Source organism: Pteropus vampyrus, unplaced genomic scaffold (assembly GCF_000151845.1).
Source record: "Pteropus vampyrus isolate Shadow unplaced genomic scaffold, Pvam_2.0 Scaffold307, whole genome shotgun sequence".
NCBI lineage: Eukaryota > Metazoa > Chordata > Mammalia > Chiroptera > Pteropodidae > Pteropus > Pteropus vampyrus.
This window is the reverse complement of record NW_011889088.1, coordinates 1,517,297-1,528,835: the sequence shown is the minus strand read 5'-3', so window position 1 is coordinate 1,528,835 and position 11,539 is coordinate 1,517,297. Positions and strand designations below refer to the sequence as shown.

The 11,539-nt window shown below is 45.3% G+C and overlaps 1 protein-coding gene across 4 annotated transcripts in view; it reads left to right on the top strand.

Annotated features, from left to right (window-relative positions):
- Window positions 1-11,539, top strand: part of GALNT18 (polypeptide N-acetylgalactosaminyltransferase 18) — a 336,064-nt gene that overhangs the window by 285,300 nt on the left and 39,225 nt on the right. For all 4 annotated transcript variants that reach the window (XM_011377260.2, XM_023521596.1, XM_023521598.1 and 1 more), the window contains exons 8-9: window positions 3,218-3,355; window positions 8,485-8,580. In XM_011377260.2, the coding sequence (XP_011375562.1) occupies window positions 3,218-3,355; window positions 8,485-8,580 (234 nt within the window). The remainder of the gene's footprint in view (window positions 1-3,217; window positions 3,356-8,484; window positions 8,581-11,539) is intronic.

Sequence of the window (11,539 nt, the reverse complement as noted above, 5' to 3'; positions counted from 1 at the left end):
TGTGCCTCTGGGATGAAGCCCACTTGATCGTGGTGTATAATCTTTTTAATATGCTGCTGTATTCAGTTCACTAGTATCTTATTTAGGATTTTTGCATCTGTGTTCATGAGAGATATTGGTCTGTAGTTTTCTTTTTTTGTGTTATCTTTACCAGGTTTTGGTATCGAGGTAATATTGGCCTCATAAAATCATCTGGGGAGTATGGCCTCCTCTTCGATTTTTTGGAAGAGTTTGAGGAGAATAGATATTAAATCTTCTTCGAATGTTTGGTAGAATTCCCTGGTGAAGCCATCTGGTCCTGAACTTTTACTTTTTGGTAGGTTTTTGATGATTGTTTCAATTTCCATACTGCTGATTGTCTATTTAGATTTTCCAGATCTTCTTGATTCAGCGTAGGAAGATTGTATTTTTCTAAGTACTAGTCCATTTCTTATAGGTTATTAAATTTGGTGTTATATACTGGACAGCTTTGTGTATGCTAAGTATATTATTTTCCTAGGGCTACCAAAACAAGTTACTATAAACTGAGTGTCTTAAAACAACAGAAATTTATCCTCTCTCAGTCCAGAGGCTAGAAGCCCAAAATCAAGGTGCTGGCAGAGTTTTGCTCCCTCTGAAGGCTCTAGGGGGGGATCTTTCCTTCTCTCTTCCAGCTTCTGGAAGCTCCCGATGTTCCTTGACTTGTAGATAGTACTCCAAACTCTGCCTCTGTCTCTGTGTCTCTCTGTGTCCAAACCTCCCTCTCCTTTCTCTTATAAAGATTTAGGCTCACCTTAAATCCAGAATTATTTCATCTCAAATTCCCTAATTGTGTCTACAAAGATTCTATTGCCAAATAAGGTTACATTTAGAGGTTCATGTAGACACGAATTTGGGGGGCCACACTATTCAACCCACTCCATTAAATATTTAGCAAAGGGAGAAGATACATTTATTGTTTTCTAGTAATAAGGGCCAAGGTGACCTTCTCTGAGAAAATTTGCTTATTTATCAATTTCTGTCCCCCCTCTAAAAAAGAGGTTGGTGCAATTTACAGTAAACACACAATATAGAAGTGCTGAACCATTAAAATGGAAAGGCACAAGTCAATTAACAAACAGGAAGAGGACAGGATCATGATATCCAAAAATATAAGCTGAACAAATCTCTGATTCTTGAGTCTCTTAGAAGTTAAAGTACAGATGGAGCCCTGATGGATTATATTGCTCCCACCTTCAAATAGATAAGGAGAGAGACAAACTTTCCCTTGATCCTGAGTGAAAAAAGAAAGTTTTTCTATGGGAACTCAGAATTTTAGGAAAACACAGAGACCTTCCTGAGACAAGTTTTTCTAGTGACTCCCAGTAAAAGCTGAGACACAGTGTTAATTTGTCATCAGATAAAGGCAATTATAGCATAAAGGGGGAAGGCCCAGGTCCAGGCAAATAGCTTTGTGGTATAAGGATAAAGTGCAGAGAAGTTTAAAGGGCTAATACTTAACACATCCCTTGGAGTGAGGGTGGGGCGTGAACAGGGTACATTTATTGCCAGTTTCTCTGTTCACCACTTCATAAATATTTTCTCATCTCAAGCTCATCAATACAGTTCAGGGGCAGTGCTGGGCCAGGGGCACAGAGGTCAGTCAAATATGTTTCTCGATCATAACAGAGCCGGAGTCCAGCAGAGAAAGGCCAACTAGTTGCTGGAAGGGCTATAGGAAGGAGCAGAGAGTAGACAAATCATAGATGGGGTCGTCAAGAAGTCAAAAGATAGGTCTTCGCTGAAATTGCTCCCTAGGAGTCTGGAACTTAAACCTCTGGGCTGTAGCAGATTTAAATTTTTATATTACCTGAACTCTATTGGGCAAAAATAAATGTATTTCTTCTATATCTATATTTTGTTTTGACTCAAGCCCCTATTGTCTGATATCAGAAACTTCTGATCATATCCAGATACATGCAGCAGCCACCCTTGTGATTTTTATCGAGACATTTCAGACTTAAGCTTTGTCAATTTTACTGTCCTCCCAACCCAGGTAACTTGATCCTGGAGCTGATACTAGAACCAGGAGTTTCCACAGCTAGCAGTGTCAGTGGGAGAGCTGTACTTCCCCTCTGCCTCTGTCTGCACTCTGGGCTGCTGTCTGATGAGATGTCACCTGGTCTCCATCTGATCCCCAGCTAGAGGGACCCCTCGCCATTCTCTGCTGTGGCTTCGCTCTTTCTCAGCTGATTCTGTGCCCTGTTCGGCAGCTGGTGTGCAAGCCCAGGGCCTCTCAATTCTCTCCACTCTACTCTGGGACCACAAGAAACATGGGGGCTCCTCTCTCCCTCTCACTCAAGGACATATCCGTGTCTCCATTACTACTGCTTGCCTGCTGCACCTTGCTGGTTCTGGGGCCAGCTCTCTGATAACCAGTGAAGTGAAGGACACATGTATTCTGTCTGCTAAGACCTCCAAGCTCAAAGAGAGAGTCTGCTTCTCCCACAGGGACTTGGTCTGAGGAGGCAGAAGGGCAGGCCCCTGCCAATGCACAGGGCAAGGTTAAAAGTGCAAACTCCAAACCCTGGGTGATTGGGTTCAACTGTCAGCTCCTTTTGTTAGCTATAGAACTTTGGGCAAGTCACCAAAGAGGTCACTGAACCTCTCTTTGTCTCAACTCATCTATACAATGAGGGTTATATAGTGCTACTTCATAGGTTTAAATGGGACAATATACATGAATATGAATAAATCTAAGTAAGTAAATATAAACATACATGTCTCTGTCTCATACAGAACAGAGCCTAGCACATTTTTATAGAGACCTTAGCTGTCATGATTGTTAGGAATTGCATTAAAATTAGAATTATTCCATCTTTGACTCCTCTCTTCCACCTCTCTCTCCACCGCCAACTCAGAATCTCAGTTTACCTCCTGAGGTAGAGAAAACCTTATGCAGACCATATTCTTCCCACTTCTTTTCCCTATACCCAGACCACAAGATTTTGTTTAAAATTTAAGGGTTTGGCATCTTCATTTTCAATAGCCTTTGATGACAATCCCCATCAATGCTGACCGTGAGTTTCACAGTCCAAGTGGGAACAGTTATGGGGTTAAAGTACCTGTGGGGAAATGCATGAGTTAGGTTCCCATGTCATCCCTTCGCTAGACAGGCTCCAGGAACCCTGGCGGGGAGGTCTGGGGGGAAGCCGTGCCCCGGTAGTGGCTGCATCTCTGCATTTCCGTCCCTGTGCAGGACTCAGGGATCGACATCGGGGACATCACTGCAAGGAAGGCTCTGAGGAAACAGCTGCAGTGCAAGACCTTCCGGTGGTACCTGGTCAGCGTGTACCCAGAGATGAGGATGTACTCGGACATCATCGCCTACGGAGTGGTAAGGAGCCGGCACCTCGGGGTTTCATTCAGTCACAGACAGAGAGCGAAACCAGAGAGAGTCAGCGGAAAAGCGGGAAGGAGCCTCTCAGCCTCCCACGTGGATGCTGCGGTAGACCTGTGGACGAGAGGCCAGTGTCTGGAGCTGCGTGCGAAGCAGCCTTGCTTTCATAGCCCAGAGCCCTCTATTTCCTTAAGAGAGGTGTTTGGTCTCTCCTTTACAGTCCTAAGCAATGTAGCTCTAGCCCCAAACCTGCATATTTCACTTAATAAAACAAAAACCTGAAGTTAGGTTAAGATTGTAAGGCAGATAACAAACACCCGCTGTTCCCCAAGCGTGGGTGCTGGAGCTTCTCTCAGCCAGCCTGCGTTCCTCCCCACCCAAGGGGCTTCTGCCTTCCACTCATGCACAGAGCATCCTGGAAAGGACTTCTAGGAAATATAACCTCCTCGAGTTTGCTGTATCTTGAGGGATGTTTTAGTACCACTTGTTGATTGGCATAGAGCATTTCCTTTTAATGAGGCAGCAAGATTGAGAGGCAGAGCACAGGGGTAAGATCCATTGGACCTGGTTCCAGTCTTGACCAGAACACTTCCTGGGCAAACATCCTAATGTCTCTGGGCCTCAGTTTCCTCATATGGTAAATGAGGGGAAATAATACTGTCCTCACAGGGTAGAAGAAAGTCTAAGATATATAAATATATTTTCTACCTAAGGTTAAAATTCTTTGAATGCGATAAACTCTCCCATTTTTCCAGTATCCCCAGGACTATAAATTCTTATGATATTTTAAATGACCTAATTGATTTTTGGATACCTCACCTGTTTTTTGCTGAACACATAAAATTTTTCTGCTGAAAGTTAAGCCCTCAAAACTACCCGCCCCTGGGGTTACTTAGCTCACCTGCCATGTTCCAACGATGGGAAAACAGAGAGGCGAAGTCACTCGCCCACTGTTCACATTGATAATCAGCAGTGACACTGAGTCTAAAACATCAGCTGCTGCTATCACTTCAACTCCTCCCTTTTAGAGTGTTCCCTCAGGCCAGTTCGACATCCCAGTATCAAAAGTTGAAGGTAGAACTGAGGCCTCTTCCTTTGATGACCTGTGGTCAGAACTGAGTTCAAGGCAGAAATGTAACGAGCACGGCACCCCTGGGAGGGGAAGAATCCTTGCAGAAGGGTTGGCCGTGGTGTTTTCTGTGAGCCTTTCAACTTTAACATTCTAGGATTCTGAAACAGACAGCTGAGATCCTGGGAACTCTCCCCACTCCCTCTCCACAGTACCTCTGTTGTCCTGAAGGCCAGCCTGTAGGAAGGGGTCATGTCCTGCCACAAGAGTCCCCATGGCATGGTTGACATGTCCTGAGAGAAATGCCCAGTGGCCTCTTGCCTCTCCACTTCTCAGGCTGGTATACTTTGGTTGTCAAAAAACTCCTCAGCGGGTGCTACCCAGCTATTACCTGAGACTCTAGGTCCTGTTATCACCGTGGAAACACACTGGACTTGTGAAGTGCCTATCAGCCCCATCCGTCTCCTGAGAACCATCCTGAGAACACAGTTGTTGCCAGAGTGTGGTGCCACCACACTCTGACCACAGCAAGTTGTGTGTGGTGCTTGGCCATTGTTGGACCCAGTCCAAAAAGAACAATTAGGCTACTGTGGCTCCAGAGAAACTATTGGTCCAAAGCCTCTGTGAGCCAGGGCAAGCCTCTAGATTCACGTTCTCACCAAGCTGTCAGCTGTAGCCAAACAGTATTAGCCAAACTCAGCCAGAGATGCAGGGAGAGCAATAACAGTGGAGGTGTGTGCATGTGACCATAGCAATTCTGGGTCTCGGCCAAAGGCACTGTTGTCTTCCATGCAAAAGGATCCGCTCTTACGAACACGTACAGCATGCTCACCATGGAGCCCTCGCACCGCCACACCCGGAAGCCTTTGGTTGGTCAAACAGTAAGTGACATATATAAGGTCATGATCTAGATCTGTCCGAGTCTGCAACTGAGGCTGTTTCACTCTGTTGTACTGAAAAGCCATCTACTCGTCATCCCAGAGGGCTGAGCTGTGTTAGCCGTCCCTTGGGTGGGCGGTGGTCTCCAACCCACTGCATATTCATCTGCCAGCCACTGTTCAGGGCCGGCCAGCCTCCGCTCCTGCCTCCGTTACAGGCTGGGCTCTGACATGAGCAGAGACGCGCTCGCTTGTCAAGGAGCATAATGAACTTTTACTCAGGGCAAGAGGGTAAGAGATGGGCAAAGCGAGGCAGCGGCAAGAGCCAGAGGGTTTGCTGGGGCTGAAACACTCTTTCTCGTGATTATTTTTATTCTGAAATGGAGAGACTGGATGTCTTCTCAGGGACAGAGTTTCTTTTTTCCTTTCCCTTCCCAACCCATGCCTAAACTACCTTGCTCAGGTCAAACGACCACTTAGGACTGTCAGTCAGACTAGTGTCAAGTCTATATAAGTCAGTCCATTAATCCACTGTTAGGTCCCATTATGAGTCCTGCAGGCTGAAGGGCCTGTGGACCCTGTTGTGTGGGCATGGGTTTCCCCTGGGTCACTGAGTTCCACGTCGGGGAGATGGAGTGGCTTTGGATTAATTCCAGCTCTGGTGCTAACAGTAGAAATGGAGCAGCATCTGGAAGCAGACATGCCTGGCTTCTGAGTATTAGCTTTGCTTCTTAATCACTGTATAACCATGATAATCTGCAAAACCTTAAAGGTTATCGTCATACCATTTCATGAGGCATCTTTCAGTCTTGGGATTGTTGCCATTTACATGATGGAAAGAGCTTGGGCTTTAGAGACAAATAAACTCCAGTTCTACCACTTGTCCAACTGTGATGCCATTCATTTGTTTATTTTATTCGTTCATTCATTCCACATGCATTTACTGTCTGCTATGTGCCAGGGCTGGGCCGTGAGAAAGACTGGGTCCTAGTCTGGTGACTCATGGAGGAGATAGGCAAATGAAGAAGCAACAAGAATACAGTATGCTAAGTGCTGCAAAAAGAAAAATGGAGGTGTTAGTGAAGCATAGAACAGTGGCCTCACACCCAACCTGGGTCAGGAAAGGCTTGCAGAGTGATAGAGAAGCTGAGAACCAAAGGAAGAAGAAGATTTAGTCAGGCAAAGAGAAGGCCTAAGCAGAGCATCCATACAGTGGGAATAGTGTTACAGACCAAGAGGTGAGGCAGAGCTTCTTACTGTACCACACTTCCTTCATCCTTAAAGAGTTGTTGTTACCGACTGGCTGGGTTATGTTGAGGATTAAGTGGGATAACACATAGAAAGCACTTTGGCGGCACCTGGCACATAGATGCAGTCACAAAAGCTAGTTTCCCTGAATGGCTTTAAGGAAGATTACAGCAGTAATAGTAGCAGCTAAAAGTTATTGCACATTTGCTATTTGCCAGACCCTGTGTTAAGCACGTGTCTTGTTTCCCTTCATCCTCATAAGATCCCTATGAGGTTGGCACTGTTATCTCTACATAATAGAGAAGAAAACAGATAAGGAGTTATGTTGCTTTGTCCAAGACCACACAGCGAGAGTCAGGATTCCATCCCCAGCTTGTCTCTTCTACCTGCTTAATGGGGGAAGGGATGACACAGCCCAGGTGGACTTGATCAAAAGCACCAGCCACCCCCTCACTCAGAGGCTGGCTTTGAGATCCCAGGGAGAACCAAGTCTGACATCAGGAGTCTCTGGATCTTTCTCTTTGCAGGAGCAGTTAGCAGGTCTCACTAATGGGTTACAGTGCTTGGCTTCAGATGTGACCGCCACCCGTCCACAGGCTGCAGGCGAAATCTAGAGTGTTTGCATGTTTACCTCCCACATGGGCCAGCCAAGTAGTTGGTTTATCATAAAGGATTTGCTGCATTGATGCTTCTGGGGCCCTGCCTAGGGAACTAACACATGTTCATATTTCTTCAGAACTTCTAAACCACAAGTTTGAGATTTAGCTGCTATCACTCAGTAAAGGAAAAGGAGCTCGAGAAAAAAGAATGTGACTCTGTTCCTCGTCCCCTGTCAAGAACAGGGTATGCGTAGAGCACATATGTACCTCTGTTCCATTTAACCCCCTTAATTGGTTTATTGCATTCCTGCCACAATCAATCAGGACTGCCAAAGCTCAGGCCCGGCCTGTCTCCGGCCTTCTCCAACAGATGACCCACCTGTGGCCATTTTCCAGGTCTCCCTCTGGATTCTGATCTCTAGCTTTCTAGTCTAAACAAAGTGCTTTGATTGCTAAGGAGAACTATATAAGCTGGCTTGAGTTAAGGTGAGTAAAAATACTACAGACTCTCTTATGAACACAGGAACCAAAGTACAGCTGGACATAGCACTCGAGCTGGGAGACCACTAAAACCACAGCAGGGGCAGGATGATCTCTGGTGTCTAATTCTATCTGCCACATGCTTTATCTACTCCTTCATCGCAGCTGGATTTCTCTGCTTGCACATGGCCCAACAGATCCCCCACACCCAATCTAAGTGGCCTCACAATTCTAGTGGCCACCACCTTTGTTCTGTTAATTGCCATGTGTCTATAGGTGAGGAGGGTAAGAGTTACCTCTCTCTTCTCCTGTGCTGGCCCTCTTCTCTCTTATTCACCTACCAGACCACCCACTCTGGAGAAGCCTCATCAGCAGCTGGGCCTCAGCTGGGGCCTGGCCAACCACTGCTGGACCCACAGGAGGCAGAGGGGCCTCGTCCCAGGCCCCAAAACAGATAACATGTTGTCCACTTCTCCCAATCCTCGGGAACAAAGACTTCTTTCCTGGGACGCCTGAAGGCCATTGTGCCACCCCGTGGAAATGAAGGGGGTAGAAAACCCAGCACCATCTTGTGCGTGCGCATATTTTATTTTTACCTAAACTGTCTCAGCTCCCCAAACCCAGCTTGCTGTTTAACGTGTTAATGCTTCTCTTTGGTAGGGTCTGCTCTTCCCTCAGCACCTTTATGCAAAGCAAAAGCTGGTGCTTGTTGGTTTCCATAGTATTCAAGGGGCCTTGGGCTGATTATGGAAATGGAGTTCATCTCAGTGGAAGGCTTGTTTCTCCTGATTTAATGTATTTGTTTCTCTGTTCCTTTCTCTTTGTTGTGGCGGCCTCTTCCCTGGTGTTCAGTTGCAGAACTCTCTGAAGACCGATTTGTGTCTCGATCAGGGTCCAGACACGGAGAACGTTCCCATTGTGTACATCTGCCACGGGATGACGCCCCAGGTGAGTGCTCTGAGAGTTCCCCACGACAGGGGTGTGCACATGTGTGTCTGGTGTGGGGAAGGATAGCTAAACTCTGCATGGCTCCTCTGTGCCCAGGAGCTCTGGGACCTTTCATTAGGAAATATCCTAATGAGCAAAAGAGGAGAGTCATAACTGCCTTGCCTGGAAGGAGCCTGGGGGAGCAGATGCTGGCATGCCAGGATCCTCTGGGCTGAGGAGCAGGGAAGGCGATAAATTTCTAACAAGGAATGCCTGCCTCCTTTGGAGAGACCATGGCTAAATCAGTCCTGATTCTGGCAGTCATGCCTTTCCCTAATAGGAGGAAGCCCTGGGTTCCCCCAAGTTCCCAGACACCTTGGGGTCCCTTCAGAGTGCTATTTCACAGCCTTCAGCCTCTACCCTTTAGTAGATAACAGCTAGAGCCAAAATTTATAGCCATGGGACTCTTCTGGCTCCTGTGACCTTCTCCTGGTGGAGAATGAAGGATATTTTCTAGGAAAATATATTATCCTAAAAATATTCTTCATTCGTAGCCTGGGCTTCAGATACCCAAAGAGAATGTCAAGGACACAGGCCAGAGAAATGGTTTATTCAACAAAGTACAGTTGAACAGTCACTGACCAAGAATGGCATTATTGACATAGTTGTTCTGACTTAACAACATTTTCAGAGTTTACTTAACTTTAGAAGTACACAGTGATTTAAAAAAAAAGATATTTTAGTTTAGAAGATAGGTATATTTGTGCAATTATAATCTAGTGTTTAAAAGAGTTGTTACCTGCCTAAACACAAGAGTGAAGGATATCATGATGTGTGTGTCACCCGATGTACTATGTGTCACCTGGTGTACTGCGCTGAGACTTCCTGAAATTGTCCACTGTAATCTCCACCACCTTGTTCATTTTGTGACTGATCTGCTGCGACATCAGTGACTGGTCAATTACAGGTCAGCGGATCACACGATCCCCACACCACACAGCATAGCAACTCATTCTTCAATGGTATGTCATTTCTAATGATGACTATTTTTATGTAAACCTTCTATTGACATGTAACATATGCACAGAAAATAGACAAAAATAGACAAATTATAAATATATAGATTAATGGATTTTCAGAGCAAACATACTTGTGTAACCAGTACCCAGATCAAGAAAAAGAGTTTTGTTGCCTGATTTTGAATTCTATATAAATAGGATCACGGGTATATGCTTTCTCATTTTGGCTTTTTTTCTTCATTATATTTGTAAAGTAGACCCGTGCTGTTACATGTAGCTGTAATTTGCTCATTTTATTACTATGTATTTATTCATTTTATGAATATACCATATTCACTACATGTTCTACTGTTGATGGACACTTGGGCTATTGCCAGTTCAGTAGTATTACAAATACTACTGCTGTGAACATCTCTGTTCATGTCATTTGTTGCACATATACAATCATTTCTTTTGTATTTTTACCTCGGAGTCGAATCACTGAGTCATAGGGTTGACATATGTTCACTTTTCGCAGACACTGCCTATATTTGTCTGCTAGGGCTGCTGTAACGAAATGCCACAGGCTGGGTGTCTTGAACTGAAATTTATTTTCCCATAGTTCTGGAGGCTGGAAAGTCTAAGTCAAAATGCCAGCTGATTTGGTTTCTGGTGAGAGCTCTCTTTCTGGCTTGTAGATGATCGCCTTCTAGCTGTGTCCTCACAAGGAAAGAGAGAATGAGCAAGCTCTCTGGTGTTGCTTCTTCAAAGGACATTAATCCTATTAGATCGGGGCTCTACCCTTATGACTTTATTTAACCTTAACTGGAAGATTTGGAAAATTCTCAGCCTATCCGTATTGTACAAAATGAGAAAGATTGTTCTGAAGAAAACACTAAGAATGTGGCAACGGCCATTTAACTAAGAGATTATGGATGGATGGGACTCATGAACTTATTCAGACATCTCAGCAGCAGAAGGCAGAAATTGAGATGCTAGTTAAAACTGAAGAGAAAGTGGGACAGGATGAAGGAAGGCTGTTGTACTTCTTGGATGCTCCATGATGGGACCATAGCTCTATTCAGTTGTGAACAGGCACTGTTACTCAAGAAAAGGTAAGAGTGATGCTGAAGATGATTCAGAGATCGTCAGGGCTGCGACTCCTACCACAGGCAGGGGTTAGGCTGCTTCCTCAAGGGTGGGCCTGCCTCTCTGGTTTCAGGTGGCCAAGATGACCCTGCCCAGTGCCTCAAGGGTGGGGCCAAAGCAGCAAGCAACTTGGGCAGGACCACTCTAGAGAGCTAAAGGGACGGGCAGCCCTGCAGAGCCATGGGGGTTATGCTGCCATCTCACTAGGCCTGGAGGGCAGAGCATTAAACCAAAGAGAACTGTTCTCGAGCCTTAAGATCTTATGGGATTTGCCTTGCTGGATTTGGAACTAGCTTGGGACCCATCAGCCCTATCTTCCTCCAAGTTTCTCCCTTTTGGAATGAGATTATCTATCCTCTGCCTGTCCCATCATGTTTCGGAAGCACATATCTTGTCTGATTTCACGGGTTCTTAGCTGAAAGGAAATTTGCCTCTGAATGAATCATACCTCGAGTCTCACACATAACTGATTTAGATGATGTATGGACCTTACACGTTAGAGTTGATGCTAGAATGAGTTAAGACTTTGGGGATGTTGGGATGAAATGAATGTATTTTGCATGGGAGAAGGAAATGAATTTGAGGACTAGGGGATCAGGGGCAGAATACTATGAACTCAATTGTGTCACCCTAAAATTCATGTGTTGAAGTATTCGCTAATACTGATTGTACTTGGAGCAAGGAAGTTATTAAGGATATATATAAGATCATAAAAGTAGAGCCCTGATCCCATAGTACTGGTGTCCTTATAAGAAGAGACATCAGAGAGCTCCATCACTCTCTCTGCCACGTGAGGAAACAATAAGAAGGTGATCATCAGCAAGCTAGGAGGA